A 22,700-nucleotide genomic window follows, 5' to 3' on the forward strand; every position below is an offset into this window, starting at 1 on the left:
CTAAGCCTTTGAATTACATGGATGAGTCATCTGGCTACCTAATTTTATTCACAAGGCTCAAACTGAAATGCAGCTATAGTAGAAGACACTTACCAAAAATATGAATGAACCTCAAAACTCACAAAACTTTTGAATCATTCAGCCATGTTTATGTCTACTGGTAAACAGAACGTAAACATCTTTATAGACTAAAATGCGGTTATTTCTGACTTGGGATTAATATTTATTCTATCACATTTTTGATATATTGCAACTTTGTTCCTTATCCTAAGAAAAGTTTATTAAAAATAATAGAGAATGTGGCAAAATTGGATTATCCTAACTTGAACAACATTAATTTAAAGTGATTTTTTTTCTTTTTGTCCCCAGCTAAGACTGGCTCTAGTATAGCATAAATATGTATACAGATTAGAGATAACTTTGGTAAAATTTTAGCTTTGAGTCTTGAGTTAAAATCTGTTTGCTATAGTTAAATGGGTAAAAGCATTTTAATGCATGGAACATTAAAAAGCTAAAGTAGGAGGAAATATTCATTCAGAGACAAAAATATCCTTTTGTGATTATTATTTTTATTTTTGAGGTAGAAATATTTGAAAGACCATTCTGGACATGTTTCTGTTTAATAAAAAATCATAAGTAGGATTGTAGATTGCCAAAGTGTTTGAAAATGATTGTGAAACATATGATCTAAATAATACTCTGCACCAATGTTGTACCAATTCTCTATTTCACCTCAGCTCCAAAGCCAAGACAACTAGGTAGAGTTGAATTACAGATCTTTAATATGTTACTGTAAGTACCTCTTCTAATATTTATATCAACCTGCTAATTCTACTCTTGCTATAAATATTATACAAATTAAATATTTTTGCATAATTCAATGTATAACAGAAAAAAATAAAGGATTGAAATGAAAATTAGGCCTTTCAACTGATAAAATCAGTTATTGGAAAGGTAAATTAATCCAAATACCATGGTCAAGGAAAGGGTATATTAAGTTGAGATTTTCCATCTGGTGTGGCATCACAACAGAAATGTTTTAGTATGAAATATTGGGTAAGAAAGCAGAAGCTTCATTATTATTATTATTATTATTATTATTATTATTATTATTATTAATAATAATAATAATAATAACAACAACAACAACAATAACAACAATAACCCTTTCTATTGTACACACAAGGCCTGAAATTTTGGTAGGAGTGGACTAGTTGATTACATTAACCACAATGTTTCACTGATACTTAATTTATAGACCTTGAAAGGATGAAAGACAAAGTCGACCTCAACAGAATTTGAACTCAGAATGTAGCAACAGACGAAATACCACTAAGCACTTCACCTGGCAGACTAACGATTCTGTCAGCTCACTGCCATTTTAATAATAATAATAATAATAATAATAATTGCAGTACCAGGCAGTGGCTCTCATGGCTTCTGATCTTAACTGATTGGAAGTGTTATCATGTACATTGTTTTGTCTTGGTATAAAAGATGGGCTACCGCAAATATTCTGCTCAGTACCACAGATTTGCTTGTCAGTTGTTTGACTTTAACCAGTTGAGCATGTCCCTTAGTGGCTGACGATATGTGCATCTCTGATCATGAGCAGAAGTAGTGGGGGAGCATCATAGCCATGTGTTGAGAGGGATTCTTTGGGTTTGAATAATTCACCTCTGGAAACATGGGTGTTTCATTCAACATCCTTAAACAACCCTTATTCAGGGACCTTTCGAGTGGGATGGGTTACTCGACCTGAAGAAAATTCTAACTGGGCCCCACCTGCAAGGTCATGTGCTGTTTATTTTGATATGAGATCACCATGTCACGCACATATGGTTGTGATGCATGTGCCTAGTGTACTCTTATCAGAGGGGTAGTCATGATGGGTATACTGGGCTTCGTATATTTTACCCCAGTGTCACTTTGATGGCATGCACTGCTCTCTCACTCAATAATAATAATAATAATAATAATAATCATAATAATAATGATAATAATAATAATAATAATAATAATAATAATAATAATAATAATAATAATGATGATGTGCTCAAGAGAAAAAGATCAAAAATCTTTATAAAAGAATAGATAAGATAACTTGTTAAGTATATAACTATTGGAAAGATGCACAATGGAAGGTGAAAGATTGTTTCAAATCATTAGTTTAGCTGAAAAAGTATTGGAAATGATGAGAGTATCATCACAGATGCAAAAACAAGACACAGTACAGTAAAGAACTTGTTACTTTTAGTAGTATTTTAAAATATTTTACATGAGTTAAAATATTAAGAAAAATTCAAGCAAAAAGCAAACCAAAATAGAAAAGAAAAAAAACCAATTTATTTTCAAGAATTACCAAATAACTTATAACATGCTCAAGCATGTGTGACTATCCAGACTATTCATTTGATATCATGGATAAGAGTTGGATATTTCATACTAGGTTCTGGTGACAACTATAATGCAAAGTAGTTTTTAAAACAGTAAATGTAACGGAAGAAAAGGTTATAGAAATATTTTGATAGATTTTTTTTTCTGTTTTTCTTCAAGAGACTAATGAACCAGAAATTTACTTGTTTTAATATTTTATGTTTAGTGAAGCAACACTGTGACTGATTATTGGGTGTGTCAGTCATTCACAATACTACTTCACTTGGTTTTATATATATATATATATATCCCAAAATTATATATTATGGAGTAATTGCCCTTCCTAATGCCAATTACTCCATCCCACCGCTGCCAGGAGTAATTGGCGTTAGGAAGGGCATCCAGCTGTAGAAACATTGCCAAATTAGACTGGAGCCTGGTGCAGCCTTCTGGCTTCCCAGAACCCCGGTCGAACCGTCCAACCCATGCTAGCATGGAGAACGGACGTTAAACGACGATGATGATGATGATGCCATGATAAGCAACTGGAAACAAAGTAATATATGTGTGTGTGGGTGTAATATATATATATATATATATATATATATATATATATACATACATACATATATATATACACTCACACATATATATATATACACCCATACACTGAGAGAGAAGTGAGAATAAAATACTTTAATAAGCTCTGTCACAAATGTGCAAAATTGTAAAATAGCATATTGAAGTAATAACATATACTTTATATAAAAATATATACATATGTGCTATGTGTGCCGTGTGTGTGTGTACAGTAGGTAGATGCATATAAACTAACCTACAATAATCATCTAAGTGAGATATCTAATCATAAAGAGTGCTCAACTATAAGACTATGTGAATTAAACAAGCAGGTATGGGATGAACCTCAAGTATGTCTTATAATAAAAACACGGAAAAATGTAATCCCATGTTCCATTGAGGACATCTAGATGTTTTGCTGTCTATTCACCTTATTAGCTGCTGTTGGACTGATGATAGGAATTCATTCAGACATACAAGATATAGCAGCTGTTGACAACATGAATAACTGCTACATAGATTTTCCATGACCAAACACATGAATGAAGTGTTCATTTACATGTCACTGAGAATAAATAAGAGTTTTAGAAAAGTAGTGAGAAAATACCTTCGGAGTGCTCTACTTAGGAAATACAATTTGGGATGCATAAATACAAGTGATATATATATATATATATATATATATATATATATATATATATATAGGGCATGTGACCTGGTATTTTGGGTGTTAGGCCTGTAATATTAAGGTTGTGGGTTTAAATCCTGGATGAGGTGCATTGTGTCCTTTGAGCAACTCATTTTGTTTCACATTGCTCTAGTTTACTCAAATGACAATGAATACTAGTTGGGTGCAGGTGCAGCACTCTCAGCTTCCAGCTGTCATATTCTTAACCATCCAAACACTGAAAGCTGATATAGGCATAGGAGTGGCTGTGTGGTAAGTAGCTTGCTTACCAACCACATGGTTCCAGGTTCAGTCCCACTGCGTGACACCTTGGGCAAGTGTCTTCTGCTATAGCCTCGGGCCGACCAAAACCTTGTGAGTGGATTTGGTAGATGGAAACTGAAAGAAGCCCGTCGTATATATGTATATATATGTATGTATGTGTATGTGTTTGTGTGTCTGTGTTTGTCCCCCCAACATCACTTGACAACCGATGCTGGTGTGTTTACGTCCCCGTAATTTAGCGGTTCAGCAAAAGAGACTGATAGAATAAGTACTAGGCTTACAAAGAATAAGTCCTGGGGTCGATTTGCTTGACTAAAAGGTGGTGCTCCAGCATGTCCACAGTCAAATGACTGAAACAAGTAAAAGAGTATATCTGCTCAAAATTTTATCAACGTTAACTGCAAAAAGCAGTTTTACCTTATGGCTTTGAAAGAAAAATCTCTCCTTATGCTGTGAAATGCAGAGACACCCCCCCAGTGACACTTCTTAAAAAGACGAGTCTTCAGAATTTCTTAATTTCATCAAATATTTCTTTACAAAGCAAAACTTAAGTATTTTTAGCGGCAGGTATAGAAACTATCTACAGAAGATAATGATAAAGTATTGCAGAAAAGAAAATATCAGTTTTATTTTTTGTTGGATAATTAACATCATTATAGGAATGACCATGAACTGTAATTATGTAACCAAAGGGTCACATACACCAACAGGAACAGACAACCTCTGACATGCACAGACATATGTGTATTCTTTATTTAGCATAAAAGTCATATTTGTTTGACTGCTGCTGCTGCTGCTACTGAAGGGGAGAGAATCACTTCAGGTTTTTTTGTTGAGGAATTTGCATCTACATTACATTAAACAGTGAAGAGCTTACTTATATTTCTATATAATTCTGTTATTCATTTCCATGAGATGTGAATGATGGAAAACAAACTAAATCTAAAGCGATATCAAAGGTTCCTCCAATAAATAGTAAACCTTAAACGTCAGTCTGTCTTAAATTGCAATATTTTCTAAAAATGGTTTTTCACTTTGGTTCTTTTTCATTGGTTGTAAACCAGTATTTGTTTTTCAATCAATAACCTAAAGCCAATATCAAAATCATCAGCTTCATCGTTAGTGGAATGGGTTGAACCAAACTTATTCACATTTTTCTATTTTAGTTATTTTTTTCTCCAGATTTATTACTTACTACATTAACCTTACCAACTAACCTATGAGTTGGTAAAGTTACTCTATACCAAGCTGCTCAACCAGGATCCATACAACATCGTTGAGGGTTTGCACAAGCAAAATAATAGATTGGGGATCTATAGTAGTATTTTGAATGCCCATGTAAAGTTTTGATTTCAATGTATCTATTGCAAGAAACAGTTAGGTTTCTTTCTCTAACATTTTACATAGTTCAACCTATGCAAGTTAAAGTGTGAAAGACAAAATAGGAATTTTGAAAGAAGTATCAATAAAACAATTTTTTAAGCCTTTAACATTCAGATTATTCTGTTGAGCATAATGTTTATTTATTCAAATCAGTTTGAATTAATCATGCATTATCTCTCTGCTTCTAGACTTCAATGATGTGACAGTATATTTTTAGAATGACTTTGTATGATAGGTGTGAGAGGCTGAATTTGATCAGTTTGAACATAAAACATGTGGAATAGTTGGGTTTGATATGGCTGGTTTAAATACTAAAGGGTCAAACAAGTGATTATGGGAGTTCTCCAGAATAAAATAGTAACCAAAAGGGTCCATAGGAGGAAAATGGTTGAGAACCATTAGAGTCAATACTCTGATTAAAAACAATTCTACAATGAGGAAATGACATTATTTCAATAACTAATGTCTTTCTCTTCCAACTTGTGGTGTTTGAGACTTTTGAATGGACTGGGCAACAAATGGCAAAGTTCTTGTTATTGTTGGCAGCTTGCCTCATAGAGGTATCAGGTGATGCCCATGAGGGTGCTTGACTTTTCCAATGCCTTAGCCTTGCCATCACCTATGGTAATGCCACAAGCATGCTGGCTTGCTTCAGTAGGTTCCATTGAACCTTGTGGTGTATGACTAACTGATGCACTTAGTGTTGCATTGATGTTTTTTCTTTCTTTGTGTGTGTGTGGGGGGGTATCTTTGTCTTTCTATTGTAAAATATATTCCTGTTCATATTCTGAATAAAAAAATTCAGTATTAATAAAAAAAAAATATCTAAACAAGTGTGGGAGATAACTCTGGCCAGGTTGCAATCTCATTCTTGGTTAATTTATGAACTTGACTGTACTTGTTGAAATATTCAAAAGTGAATGAATAAATAGAAGTATACACTAATACCAAAAAATTGGAATATTTGGAAATAAACATATCACCAAGATAAATTATTTGGAAAGAGACTGTATGAACAACAATAATTAAATTAGTCCTAACATATTTAATGCAGGGGGCTAAAAAAATCTAATTAAAAGTAGCTTTATGGTGGGGAAAATTATTTATAATCAGATTTTTGATGATCATGGAGTAGGTCATCTAAAACAGATCTGGCCATAGGATTTCAACAGCAATAACTACATTTACAAACTACACTGAACTGGATGTTCCTCATAGCAAGCCAACACATTTGTTTCATTTTATTTATAATATTTATACTTCATGTGCAAAGAAATATAATTAACCTTGAGAAATTTTACAGGCTCCTAATCTCATCTCTTTCAGCAAATCACTATTTTTCAAATGGTAATCTTCATTTGACATTAAGTTGGAGTCACACTCACTAGATTCTTTTCCTACATAGAGTATGAGAGTATTAGTATCTTATGAGAAATAATAGTGATTTTGAATTTAATCTAAGAATATAATAATTACAATATATGATAATAAATGAAAATCAAATTCTTTGAATTATAGTAATTTACCAAAAAATAATAGAATACACAAGGTTAACACTTTAGGAAGTGTCTACATTTTAATAATAACTAATCACAGAAAATTTAGGTACGTAAATTGATCATGTTAGTACTGTTTTTAATGAGTGTTACAACATCAAATTGCATTACAAATAAATAGTTTAAGAATAGCATTCTGGAAAAAGTGTAGAAAGCTACAACATAGGTTTATACATGATGCTTTTTCAAGATGAATACTGCAGTGCTATGGTTTTCTGCAGCATATCCACATTGAATAAGATATACAGAATGCTATTCTGAACTAATATTGCCTTCATCACTAATACAAAGTAATCGGAGGGATACATCTGATCAAATCAAACATAAGTATGTTGATTTATACTTCAATGTAGATATTCAACTGTATCTCTTCAAAGACATAAACTAAATAAACTTATGTACAAATACATGATGGGTACAGTTAAGTGCTTTAAATAGTATTTGATATGTATTTGTTTAAGGATGCAACTAAATACTGCCACAGGCCACAAAAAAGTAAAGGACTGTTGCAGGTCATAATGTTTCATTCACAGAAGATGGACATCTACATTGATTTATAAAAAGAGTTAACTTCATTTGTTTGGCTTGTCTGGTATGAATAAATATATATTTTAAATATGTTTAAAGAACAGCTTCATTGTTCATATCAGTTAAATTTGTCTGAAATTGTCATTGTTACTATATTTACTATCTTTCAAAACAATTTGCTAGATTTGATTTCATAACATTTCTGGTACTTTTAATTCTTTTTTAATGCTTTAGATCATGCCGTTTATATATATAAACTTTCTAATTGACTTATATGGCTACATATAACTTAATACTGCAGTTTATCCTTCATGCCTATGACTATGTTGAAGTATTGCGTTCAATTTGATTAGTCAAATGCTTGAGTGAAAGAGGATTTTTGAATATGTTTAAGTTTAAATTTGGAGAATAAATTCTGTTTTGCAACAGAAAACATTAAAAAATAGAAAAAAATACATTTGACAATCTTTGAAATTTTAGTTTCCATTGAACATTTTTAAGCTGATTCAACTCAAAAGTCAAGTGTTATTTAAAGGAAGCGGTAATGTATAAGTAAAACAATGAGCTACATCACAGAGTGAAAGTTAGCAGCTTAACATTCTCATTTAATTAAAGGTATTAAACTGAAAGGAACCAATTCAGAATGAAGTGTGAGATTGAGAAGAAATTATCAATGTGTGATGAAATTCTAAAATGATTGAGATTATCAGGCAAAGCATGAAAGTTTATTTTCATTCATTAATATGGAATTTTAGAAAAAGCATTTTAAATCCATTATATTTGCAAGATGAGCCTGAATAATTAACATAAAGTTTTTGTTAGTGTATTTCCATTCAATAACTGAGGTATGCCTATAATCTTTTAGAGAAATAAGAGCATAGAAAAAGGATTTGAATAATGTTTACTGCCTTAATCATCTATTTGATATGCATACACATTGTTCTTACCTTAGATCAGTTTTTAATCATTTGTTTTATGTCTTTGGACAACATCACTTCCATATGACATTTCTTTAGAAAGTTCTTATCCATTTTCTTCACATGTCTAAACTACTAAAACATTTTCCTCTACTATATTGGATAGCTCTACTTCAAAGTCTGTTTTCCCTATTAGAATCTCAGATTCACAATCTATAATTAGTACATCACAATATTTTTATATTCCTACAGTGTTTTTTACAGATTTTATTGTTTATGTGTCTTATACTGTAATAAAGCAAACTTCATGCAACTTCTCTTATAGGAAAAGAAAATATTTACAGGAAAAAAAATTGTTTTCTAAATTTCCTACTACCATTAAAACAGTCAAGCTGATTGGGTTGCATTAATGGCAAAACTTATCTATTGCTTCCATAATTTTTTCACTGTGCTTTTGAACAGGATATAATCTCTGTTACATAAAGCATTGTTCTGTTGTGGTTTGTTTAGAATTGTGCCTAAGTTGGCAATGTAGATTACAATATCAAGAATATTTTTTCTATGTGTTGAAGAGAGTTATTTATTTAGATTTACCCATATTTGAGTCACAGTCTTTGATCAAGTGTTTAAACTATTTCTGTAGTTCATTAACAATTTCTAAAACCAGAGCTAAATAATTTGAAGATAAGAATACTCTAGCACATCAAGTTGGAGTTTTATTGATAGAGTTTCAAGAAATACGATGAAGTAGAAGAGATAAGACGAGTTTTGACAAATTCCAATTATTATTATTTTTTTTTGCTGGAGATAATATTAATCAATCACTTATATACACTTAACTTTCTAATTTGAGTTTATAGGAGTGTAAGAGCATATATGATGGGAAAAATTGAGTACTGGACAATTAATTAAGCAAAGTCTTGTATCCTATTACTAACATTGCAATCATAACCTGACTTATGGCTGAGTTCATCTAGCTCCTAATTATTGTTAAGCCCCAGGTCAGCCCTGATCTTCATTAAAAAACTTTCAAGGGCCATGATCATCCTGTCTTCTTGTATATTCAACACTATATTGTCCAAATTAGCCAACATGTCCTTCCTTTAAGACAAGAGGGATATTTGGCTGTTTGTTTCTAACAGGTCAAGCAACTATGCAGAGATTCTCTCACTGAGTAGGTAGTACAGGTAGTACAGTCACACAAATGTAAAATAATTTTGTGGAGTTAAGCATTTAGCTGGCTTACAGTGCTGAGTTCAATTCATGTTACAAGAAATGTTGTTTACAGTAGATCAGCACTCTTACCAAAGAAAGATTTGTCCTTTATCTAGTTAATGGTATGGAAACCTGAGATAAGTATTCATAATTCAGAAAATTAATGGATTAATATTGGATCATATTGTTTACCCCTTGTTGATCAAGTACACTCATAATCGAAGTTAGCTCCTTTCTTAAGAAGTTATGGTATGATTCAAGGGATATTTGGGCTGATATTTTGTCAGGTTTTGTGACCATATAGAAAGTTTCTCCATCTAACTCATATAGGATCATGTTAAATATTCTGGCAAGATCAGCAAAATAAAAATGCATCATAGATGTATCTTATAATGCAAGTTAATTTAAGTTTAGAACTATGATTTTACTATTTTTTTGGTGCCTTTCCACTAGGGATCAACACACACTCAATTCCATTCTATACTTAATTCTAATCTGAATCTAGAGCTGTCACATTGCCTTTTGGGGTGGGGGGTGGGGACTAGAATTAGTCATGTGAATAATCAGCTTTTCTTATCAATTTTAACTGCAATTTCTTAGCTCACTGCATCAAGTATGTTACAGCCCACTTATGTATTAAATAGTTTGACTATTCCCTTTTTGGTGTAGGGTTTTTGTTCTCTTAAAATCTTATAACTGATACTAGTGGTGTTCAGAATTACATAAGTTTGGTGATGAACCACTTTCTTTTGAAGACACAGCAAACTTTTTTGCATCTTTATATAGTGCTCGATCTTATTTTGTATGGTGGGTGTTCAATAGAACCATTTCTGTAATGACTATAAAATCTAGCCTATAACTTGAAATGAATTATTCTTCAATTTCTTTACATTTTTAGTAACTCTCATATTTTTATGAATATAGTTTTATATTTTTTGTAATATTAATGGTGTAAGAAGTTTTGTGAACAAGGAATAATTATAAAATATAATAATTAAAACCAACATTACACTTACTAGTTTTTATCAATTAGTCAAGAGAAAGATCATCTAAATAACTTTCATTTTAATGCCAATCAAATAGCAAAATACTGGTTTCACAAGAAAAAAATAAATAAAAAGGTGTGCAACATCACATGATAAACAGTATCAAAAATCCTCCTCATTGTTTGTGTCTGTCCGAAGTACTTCATTCTTAGTCAAGCAGTGTTGATAAATATTAATTTAGAAGTTCCAAAATCTAACATATGAAGCTGGTTTGCATATAGTCTGTATTTATTATGAACTTTCAATGTCAATTTTATGTACACAAAAAATGTGTCAGGTGTAGAGTGCAATGCATACACAACTAAACTAACTGCAAATCTATTCTGTAGATAAGTCTTACAACATAATTTCTGTGCAAATGGTAGCAAAGTGCATGTCAAAGGAAGATAAAGTAGTAGCAACTTAGTCCACTGTAACCTGATAATCCATAGAGTAAATCTGTAGTGAAGCTTGTACAGAAGTGGTAAAAGTCAATATTCACTTCTTTTTTTATAATATCATAATTAGCTTTTGCACAGAATAGTCTCATGAACAGTCCATTATGACGTTCATTTTGAGTGAAGAGTTACAAGTCCCACCAACTTAGAAACAGAAGGTTTGGTAGTTAAATCTGGAAGGTGGTACTAACTGCAAGCAGTTTTCGAAGGAATGTTCAGTATGATGTTTGTTGTCACTTCATACTCAACATAATACCCCAGGTTTAATACCTTACCTTATTGACAAAATATTTTCAAATCTTTTATTTTCATAATTTACATTTGATGGATATTTGTCCTCCTCTTGTTTGTTGTTAACACAACGTTTTGGCTGATATACCCTTCAACCTTCAACAGGTGTCTTGGGGAAATTTCGAATCTGCGTTCTCATTCCTAAGGTATCTTTCAATGTTATTATTATTATTATTATTATTCAGGTCACTGCCTGGAACTCGGAATCTTGGAGTTAGTAGCCTGCACTCTTAACCATTATGCCATATGCCCACCATATGCATAGTGGTTAAGAGTGCAGGCTACTAACTCCAAGATTCCAAGTTCGATTCCAGGCTGTGACTTGAATAATAATAATAATAATAATAATAATAATGATAACATTGAAAAATACCTTAGAAATGAGAACCCAGGTTCAAAATTTCCCCAAGACACCTGAAGAAGGCTGAAGGGTCAGCTGAAACATTGTGTTAACAACAAACAAGATGAGGACAAATATCAGTCAAATGTAAATAATCTAAATAATGTACATAATTCCTCATCTCTTAAATATAGAACTGTCTTATTTTCTGTAAAGGTTGGGTAATATTCTACTTTATACAAAACAAACTGGATAGAGCTCATATATTTCCACATATAATTTTGGTTTTGTTGTTATTGCCAGCTCACATTAACCAAATCTAGGATTAATAATATTCTAGCCATGACCATCCCATCTTTTATTAAGACATCATATATCTAGAACTAGATTATTTAGTGTTTTCTTCTTTTTCTTTTAAGATATTAGGATATGATTTATGGAAGATTTGGGTGCAATTTCTAGCAAGTTACCTTGAAGAAAAACCTTATAGGTTCATCTTTTATATAAGTGAGAAATAATTAATTAAAGAAATTAGCATTTTTAGTATAGTTTTATTTATTTTTATTTTTTATATCTCCTTTATAATTTTTTATCTGACAAAGAGCCCATTACAAAATATTAAAATTCTCTTCATTTTATAAGCCTATTCTTTATTGAACTGATTTTCACAGCACTGACCACACAGTTTCCTAGGACTGAATGCTTTATTTATTCATATCTATAATCACTGAGAATTTTTAATCATTTTTCACTTCACAATTCACATGCATTGAAACAACTATCTAAATAATTATTAACAAATTCAGAAAGCTTTCTATCAATCTGGGCATATTTTCACACTAAATTCACAATATAATCTTTCTTAGGCACACTTTACTCTTCATCTGTTAATTTGCTATAAAATGTTTTAAAAACCTGTTAAATTGCTTGAGAACCATTATCTTGTAATGAAAGAAATTTCTGTCATAGAATTTTCCATTTCTGGCATTCTTCTAAACTGCTTTTTGTTTTCTCATGGTTTATAAGCATTTATCTCAGATTTCAAAATGTTTTATAGTGGTTAAATTATAATTTTTATTGCTTTTTTTCCTGTTTTTGAAATAACACTGTTTTTAAGCCATATTTGAAAATTCCATTTGTGTTTGGAACCCTTTTCAGAACATGTTAAAATCTATCATATTTATATAACTTCAACAGCATGATTTTATTTATAGCAAAGTTACTGAGGATGATAGATGAACATTTGCTCTAGAATAAGGAATCTCTCAGTTCAAATGCCAAACAATACTGCTATCATTTAGAAGCCATTTTTCCCTGCTGACAATATCAAGATGATTCCTCTTAATCATTTGTGGCATTTTCCCATTATATCTGGACTACGGCATATTAAATTTGTTCATACAGGTGATATTAAGATATTTAATGGTGCTATTTGTCATGCTTCAGTAAAGCAGTATATTTTATGGTTTGGTGCACTTCCAAGCATCAACCCTTTGAAGAGAGTATTTGAACCTAGATTTGGTCACCCCGACCAGTCAAGGTTTACTGGTTAGTGATAATGGCACAAAGGAAAAACAAAACAAGTTAAAATTCTGGAGTAAAAAAAAGTTTCTGTTACCTCTGTAATTGTTAATAAAGCAAATATTCTTGCTAATAATATATAATTATATTGATAATATCAAATAAAATCCAGATGACATCCAAAAGTTGTATTCAAATCTAAGCTTTCCTTCTAATATTTAAGCCTTTAAACAAATGGGTGTACAATATATATTAATTTCAAATGTATAGACAAAAAAATGCATTATTTAAGATTGGAATTAAATTTATATTTTGCTCTACAAGTCAATAAAATTTATCAAGTTTATCAAACAATGAGTAATTAATAAAATTCTGATATGAACCATTAATTATAGCAAAATACAATGGTATGCATTAAGAAAGCAGATAAGAAAAGATATAGCAAAAAGATACACAAAAAAGTTTATCACAAATGGGTATTTTCAAAAACTGCAAAGAAAAGTATATTTACTCATTTATTGTTTTATATTTTTACATTTGTTTTCCATATTATCACAGATAGGACATTTTTCTAAATTTGGATATTGACTTGAAGTGTTAGTGTTTCTACAGTTGGATGTCACATTTTATTAATCTTGTATTGGTAAATCCAGTTATGGTATGTGACAGCACAGTAAATGCAAACAGAAGGAATGAGGCATTGTCCACGATGAAGCACAAGCTAAACAGGGTGAAGTACAAGCAAAACAGAGCCAAAAAAAACAAAACAATAAAAAACCTACATAAGTGTGTGCAAAGTCATAATATGTGAAAGAAAGGAAATGGTATTGGCATTTTAGTGTCCTTTGTCAAGAAAGATGGAAGACAAGAAAGATAAAAAAAAAAAAATTGGACAGCAAAAAAGCAATGTAAGATGCTCAAAGAAGTATACTGTGCAATGGCTGACAAGAAGTGAGTACACTTGGTAGCTTCTAGTAGAGAAATGTAGACATGCATTAAGAGAAATAAATGTGGAAGCAATATGTTGAAGTGTGTGTCACATGTGTATGTGTGATTTAGTAGAAAATCAAGTGTGTAAGAGAGGTTGTGTGTATATATGTCTATATGTGGTTATCTACTATAGTGGGGAATTAAGTGTATGAAAACTTGTGGCTGTGATAATGTATGGGTTGTGTGAACAAGGTGTAAAAATGTGTGAGTGATGTGGGGTGTATAGTTGAAAAAGGTTGGTGTGGAGTAAATGTATAAGCAGTTATCAGTATGTGTATGTGTGTGTGTGACAGCAAGACAAAGGTGAGAGTACCCAAGGGAATTGAAGTAATAAGCTGTAGGCCTAAGTAGTCTGATGCTGTTGTTCAGATATCCAACAAATGTTCACTAAAGTGACCTGTTTTGTCTATGCACAGTAGTTTAAAGATGGCATTTGATGGAAAGATGACCTAGAAATATGTAGGGTGGTGATTTCCTAGATGACGGAAAAGTTGCTAAGATGTGAGTGGAAGCAGACAAAGATCCAGATTGGGTGTGGCAAGGGGTGAAAAATCTATGGACTGGAGGATCACCCAGGTTGTGGCTGGTCCATAGGAAGGGAGAAGATATTTAGAAAATATGATAGCAGTTTCATAAGATGACATGCTAGGAAGATTGGATAGTAGAAAGGAATGTGAAAAGCAGCACAGAAAAGGAGATGTCCAAGAAAAATTCCATGGTGATGGGAGCTGTGAAATTTAAAACTCCTTCCACCCAACCATAGAATTCACATCTACCATATCCAACAACTCTGACATCTGTTTCTATTGACAACCTCCAGCCTATATACCTCCTTCTTTTACAAACCTATTGACTTACACCCTTACTTTGATTTCACCTCATCCCACCTCACACCAAATCCACTATCTCCTTACAATTTTTCTGCCACTGCAGCTAAGATGTTAATTCCTATAAATGGTTCACTTCTTCCTACAACTAACTTTTGGTACTACTTGTTACACTGCTGATCATACCTCACTTTGCTACCTGTACAGGTGCCACAAACTTCACTTGTTTTCGATCTCACCACCTGTGCACATCCTATAAAACTCATCAGTGCACATCCTTTAAAACTTTCATCTCTAATCTGCTACCTCTTACATCTTTCCAGAATACTCCCTCCCTCCCTCCCCCCCCCCTCTCTCTCTCTCTCTCTCTCTCTCTTCCTTCAGATGCAATCACAAAGTAGGAAATCTTGTGCTCCATATTTACTTCACTCCTTGTAATATCCAACTAAGATCCTTTGCCTATACCTTTATCCAGAACAACACTCTGCATGGTCCTAGGTCATCTTTCCATGTCACAGAGTCTGCACTTCACCAACATATCCATAAGTGTTATTTAGTATGCCATATGCCAACTCTATCATTAACAGTATATAGATGAAACTGGTCAGAGGCTAGTTGTTCATTTTGGTTAATATATGTTAGAGATCAACTGTAACAGCACTGAATCACTCAAGCTTGAAGATTTCTGCTACAATTCTCAAAGCTACTCTCACCTTTATGTCACTGTTTTCTGGCTTGTACAATGCAGGGTCTTGCTGCTGTCCAGCTTTGTTGGGAACAACAGTTAATTTGTTGTTTGAACACAGCCACTTTCTTTCCTTTACTCTCACTTACAAGATACTGACAAACACCCATCCATGCACTTCACATCCACCTTTATCACCTATCCACTCTACATTGTGATACCTTATTCATACCACCCACTCACATATCATTATGCCTTATTCATACCGTCAATACATTATTAATACACTTTATTCATACCCACATACTTAATTCCCCACTATTACACACATATACACATTTGCACACAACCTCTCTCACACACTTGATTCCTTACTATATCACACACATACAGATTTTCCTTATTTTCCTCAGTATATGTCTGCTCTTCCCTGCTAAAAACCACCAACTCTCCTCACTTTCTGTTTACCAATTTGTACATGCTGCTTTTCTGAGAATCCCACAGTGCACTTTTCCTTCCAAAATTCTTCTTTCTCTTCTTCATCTACCTCGACAAACTAAAACTAGTTGAAATGCCAATATCACTTCCTTTCTTCCTCAGTATATTGACTTAGCACTTTAGTCTATATTTTTTTGTTTTTTGTTATGTTTTTGCTTGTGTCTAATTTATTGTCAACTAGTCTTTTCTGAGAGATAGGTTTACATTAGGAAACTTGTAATGATGTGATCTACCTAAGTACACTACACAATAAATATCTAAAATGTCCCATAGTTGTAATCTGCAATTTGTAGTCAAGTAGTCCAACAGTAAAAAGTATTTAACTGCTTTGTCAGAAATTTTCAAAAGAATAAATGTGGTATCAGATTAAGAGAGTTAAGACTATAATAACATCCCTTTCTCCCTGAGAGTTTTTTTCCCATCAAAACAGAATGTAAAAATTGAAAATAAATCCTCTCCCAAAAAATGAAAACAAAATATAAACAAGAATGTATACAAATAAACACAAATTGAATTTAATGTTTCATAGAAATTTTCAAATTATATTAAATTTTTATATTCATTAGCAAGTGTACCAATATTTTAATTAAGTTTAGTATGCTTGTTTACTTTGTTATTTTTTGTTACATTTTATTAGAAATTTAAATTAATAAGGAAGAAAATATTTTGTTACACACCGACGAGTCAAAATCAAGCAATGTAAATAATATATTATTTTTTTTTTTTGCTTTAAATTAGTTTCCACAAAAATGATATTGTCATAGGTAACCATTAAATTCAAGCAAGCTAACCTACAGTATTACATTTTAAATTAATTTACGTATGCATATGTTTGGAAATGTGTGATTATAATGTAAAAAATAAAAATAATAATATTAATAAAGCAATGATAAATAGAAAAAAAAATTTTTTTTAATTCTCAAATGCAATATTATTATAATGTTGGTGATATTAATTTGCAGAAACCTTAAAAGGCAATATAAATAATACAGAAGTAAATAAATAAGTAAATAACAAAGCAGTGTCTTTTATACTATCAGTAAACAAATTAGGAAACATTAAAAAAAAAAAAAAACTTTGAAGATAATACTGCAGCAGCAGAAGGGGCAGGGAGAGAGAGTTACCCAGTAACTTTGAGTCAATTTCAAAGTAGGGGTTGGAGTGGGAGGATAAAAGTGCAAAAAAAAAATGGGAGAAAAAAAATCAAAACTTGGTACCGGAATGGATGGGTCCACAGCACTAAGCTATAATTTCCGGTACTTACTTGCATTTCTGGATTTTCTCCGTCAGCACACTCAGCAGAGACTCTTCCCTGTAGAGTTAGAAAATAAAGAAGCTCTAGAGAAAATTGTTGTGGCTCAAATACTTTGGAAATCCTTATCAATTCTACAGAGAATGGTTTTCGTTGTACTGCTTGCTGCTAATAATGTGAAGTTATTGAGATGGTGGGATAAAGAGAGAGAGAGAGTGAGGAAATTTTACTATTCATATCTCATGAGATTCTATGCAAGCTCTGAAGAGTGTCTTCATGTGAATGTATTGTAATTGTAAAAATTGTTGCTTCAGTGAATTGGAATTTTGCAAAATGTAACAGCAACACTTGAGCTTTCACTTTAGTATAACATACTCTGTATGTGTGTGTGTGTATGTATAAATACATATATGACTGTATATGTGTGTGTATGCATATATATATATATATAATATATATATATATACACATATATATATATATACATATATATAAATATACATACAAATATTACATATATATAAATATATGTATATATACATATATATATACATACATATATATACATATATATATACATATATATATGAATTACATACATATACATATATATACATATATAAATATACATACATATATAAATATACATACATATATAAACATATATAAATATACATATATATAAATATATGTATACACATATATACATATGCATATATACATACATATATACATGCACACATAAAATAAACAATGCAGGTTCTAAGTTACAACAGGCTACCTACCACCAATAAAAAAAACAAATCATGCGAAGGTATTTTGAAGCCCACATCACATAAATATATCAATATAACTAATCAAACTAAGCATGCAATATGTTTGTACATATATTACACATATATATATACATACATCTGCAGACGGATATGCAAGAAATAATTGCACACACAAATACACCCATTCATACATGTACAAAATATTTATAAATTTTGATTTCTCATAGATTAATTGTATATAATTGAATAATATAAACAGTAGTTTATACACCATTAACCTTTTTGAACTCTTTGATGAAGTCACAACATTCATTAACTCAGATTGGACTGGATTTATTTGATTATTCCTTATTTATTTTAATGGTTGAGGCAGTGTACAGTTTCTCACTGGGAATATTTTCATATACTGGCAGAAAATTCATTTGCTTTTATCTTGCAGCTTAAGCTCCAATTAATGAAGGCCTTAAGAGAATTGATTCAGTTGATTTGTCAAGGAGGTGGCATAAGCACATCTAAACAGTCTTTAGGGGATATGATGGAGCTAATAATATTGCCTATTGTACATGGATGTTTATTCACACTTCAGTAATGAATTACGAATATGCATGTATATGTGTGTACACTTTTGTTGCTAATTAGTTGCTGAAAAATTTCAACTCCAATTCCAACAAATTAGAATATGACATCACTGAAATGGAATAATTAAAACTCTTAACACAAATACCAATTATTACCTGTATTTACATAATCATGTCACATAAAAATATATAACACAATATTTATAAACTGCTTATAACTTGTGAAAGTGCAAAAACAGGGAAGAATAAGAGAAGGTGGGAAAATAGGGATAGTAATAATACACAATAACATTATTATTAAGTTAAGAATGAAATACAGTATGATTAACATAGGCTGATATTAAATAAGAAGAACTGGTTATGTTAAAGAAAATCCACCACCGAATGGCTTTAACATTAAGATCAGAAAGACAATAAAGGCAAGCAAATTAAGGCAGTTGACACCATACCCTGATATGAGAAAAAAAAAATACGAAACAAAAACAAATACAAAAAATATCTACTAATATCCTCAAGCGCTAACTGAAATTAAAGGAACACCTGGAAGAGAATTAATTAACTGATAAAGGTCAGGTGAATCCAACCTTTCATGACATGACAGTGCTAATAATAACAAAGACTGATCTATTGCTACAAGGATAACAGGTGAAATAATATAGCAATTCGACCAGAATGCTAGATAAGCAAAATGCAATCAGAAAAGCAAAGTGATTCAAGTAGAAATGTCACTCAGAACAAGAACAGTTCAGAAAGAGCTATTAAATAATCTTAAAGTTTAGACCGAAGAATGAAAAAGAAAGGCAAAAAAAAAAAAAAAAAGAAATGTCCAGAAAAGACATCATGTAAATTAGTTTGTACTAGGGAATTAGAAAACAAATATCACACATTCTTAATCAAAACTATTGGAAATGTAATCAACAGAAATATGCAATTGTTTTGTTTTCTTTAAAGATCCTGTGAAAAGTCTTCCACTCAGACCTTATGAATAGCAAATGTTTAATAAAAAAAACCCAGTTATATGAAGATGGATGGTAACTGAATCTAATGGATCTTTACTGAATCTTTCTCTCTTCAATCTTATTCTAGTCAATCTTAAAGCTCATGTAGTTGATTTTGACCATGTTCCTGTATCCAACTGAACAAATTTTCATTACAGAATCAACATTATTGCTGAAATTTTAAATGTGATAATAAGGCTTCAAGTTTAACACACTCCTCCATCATTAGAAATAAAATAAATAAATAAATAAATAAAACTCTGAGTATAGATACAGTTAATGCTAAAGAGTCAGTTTTCAAAACATCCATGGTTCAATAGACTTAGGGATGCATCCAAATTAGAATGAAGGAAGGAATCTAAGTATGAAATAAACTGATTATAAGCAGTGTAAGTAACACGTGATGCAGAAATGTATTTCGTGTGGTCTGATAGCAAACAAAGCAACTGTGCTGTTATAGAACTGAGGCAGAGGATATATATGTTCTGTAATTTAAATAATCAAATCAGTAATGGTACAGGATTTGGGAAAGTAGAATGATAGATGATGATAGCTTCTTTCATTATTAGATCAACATTCCTGATATTTGTTCATTCAAGCAAGGAACTGTGCTGGAAATAAGCTGCTATTTCTTTCTTTCTTAATTTTTCTCTTAAATATTGTCTTGATAATCAAATAAATGGTTATTGTACTTTGAAGAAAACAGAAAATACGCACAATAACACTCACAACAACAACAACACACATATATTTCTGTGTGTGAAGGTGGTAGCAAAATGTTGATAATGGAAATCCTAAAAATACTGGAGTTGGAAAGCAGAGCTATGAAGTAGTTTATTTGCAACAGAGATATGAGAGAGGGGGAAGGGGTTAGATGTTTTCTAAAGAGCCTAACAAGAAATAGGAATAAGCATTGTGATGTGAATTGATAATATGAAGTAGAAGAAAGCAACTGTAAAAAGGTTGATAAATAGAAGTGAGGAAATTACACAGAGTTACAACTGACCTAAGACATTTGGGGTTGACATAGGAAATAACCAAAGAATGATATAAAGATGGAAGGTAATTTTAAATATTTGATACATATTTGGATGGCACTTATACAAACACAGAAATACCACTTTATGGTCATTTTGAACTGCAAGAAAGAGCTGTCAAACTCTCCCTCAGATAACTCCCCACTGTCTTAAATATAAACTGAAATAAAGTAGTTTCGTACATAACCTAGAATGATAGGCTGTTCACAGCTAAAATGTTTTTAATCATAGGTTTACTGGATCAGGGCTGACCTGGAACTAAACAATAACAAAAGCAACTGCAGCAGTAGAAGCAGCAGTAACAATAATATATTCCTAAAAATATATTGATTGCTATGCTCAAAAATGTACTGCAACTTAGCAATTAACTTATTAAAAAATTTTTCCTCTTAACAAAGTTGCAATGTTTTCTAAAGAGCCTAACAAGAAATAGGAATAAGCATCGTGATGTGAATTGATAATCTGAAGTAGAAGAAAGCAACTGTAAAAAGGTTGATAAATAGAAGTTTATATATACATTCACCATAGACATACACTGATGCATGCAAGAACATACAAAACAAATACAATAACTGGCATGGTTGTGTGGTAAGAAGTTTGATTCCCAATCACGATTCCAGGTTCAGTCCCACAGTGTAACACTTGACACCTTGGGCAGGTGTCTTCTGCTATTGCTTCAGACTGTCCAAGCTTTGTGAGTGGATTTGGTAGATGGAAACTGAAAGTTGTTTGTGTGTGTGTGTGTGTGTGTGTGTGGCTGGGTGGGTGGGTGCATGTGTGTGTCACCACTTAGCAACTGGTGTTGGTGTGTTTATGTCCTCTTAAATTAGTGCTTCAGCAAAAAGAGATTGCTAGAATAAGTATCAGTCTTTACAAAAGAATAATAAGTACTGGGGCCAATTTCTTCAGATAAAATTCTTCAAGGCAGTAGTCTAGCATGGGCACAATCTAAAGACTAAACAAGTAAAACATAAAAGATAAAGCCAATAAGGAGCCAATATGATACCTTAGCCTACTAGAATTAAAGCCTTATCAATTTCATAAAATAAAGACACATTGAATTATGTGGTCATACAAACAGTGTCTGAGGTCAAAAATGTTGTGATAATGGCAGGAATTCCATTGACTATATGTCTGCTTGATCAAGACAAACCTGAGACTAAACAGCAATAATAAAAACTAAACTTCAAGTTTATTTTTTAGGTAGTAAAATTGCACTGGTATGATCATGTACTGCACATGCATAACAACAGAAGTGTAAAAAGAGTGCCAATTGCTTAAAGAGGATAGAACATGAGGAAAAGAGAGAGACCCACGAAGACATGGGCAGAAGTAATGAATGTTGATTTCAGGATGTCAACTCCCACACTGGAGATGACAAAGGACCAAGATGCATAGCATCTTGTTATGAAGACCTAAATGATTATGTTCATGTTTAAACACTCAGAGGGCCCTACCCCCAATATATTCCACACCTCTCATTTTCACAACACCTGTTCCTCTCTCACTTTTTTTAACAATGTTTAAAATTCAGCTGCTATAATCATTTTACAGGAGAATCCGCCATATTTTACCCCCTTCGTGCTACTAGTTACCTCCCCGCTCTCCCTCAAATCACTTCTTTTAGCTATTTTGCTATCAACCCACCAGATTCCACCCCTAGGACTATGATACAAAAGCCTACCGTTTAAAAATTATCTAAATCATAATCTTCCATCAAAATTTTATGCCAATTTATGTTCTAGATGCCAGCTTAATAATGACAAAATTATTTTACCAAATTCTTTATGATTTTAAAATTTGATTGAAACAAAAGGTAGTGTATGTTACTGGAAATATGATTAAAAAAGAGTTAACATCTATCCCTCATTCTCAACATCATTACCTACCACACTGATTTCCCCTTTCAGTGTCTTTC

The 22,700-nt window shown here is 31.8% G+C and overlaps 1 protein-coding gene across 4 annotated transcripts in view; it reads right to left on the minus strand.

Annotated features, from left to right (window-relative positions):
- Positions 1–22,700, minus strand: part of LOC115209811 (tubby-related protein 4-like) — a 646,703-nt gene that overhangs the window by 126,016 nt on the left and 497,987 nt on the right. For 2 of the 4 annotated variants that reach the window (XM_029778366.2, XM_029778364.2), the window contains exon 7: positions 17,406–17,453. The exons of the other annotated variants lie outside the window; for them this stretch is intronic. In XM_029778366.2, coding sequence (XP_029634226.1) covers positions 17,406–17,453 — 48 coding nt within the window. The remainder of the gene's footprint in view (positions 1–17,405; positions 17,454–22,700) is intronic. 4 annotated transcript variants of the gene reach the window in all.

The sequence above is a fragment of the Octopus sinensis genome, linkage group LG3, assembly GCF_006345805.1.
Source record: "Octopus sinensis linkage group LG3, ASM634580v1, whole genome shotgun sequence".
NCBI classification, from domain to species: domain Eukaryota; kingdom Metazoa; phylum Mollusca; class Cephalopoda; order Octopoda; family Octopodidae; genus Octopus; species Octopus sinensis.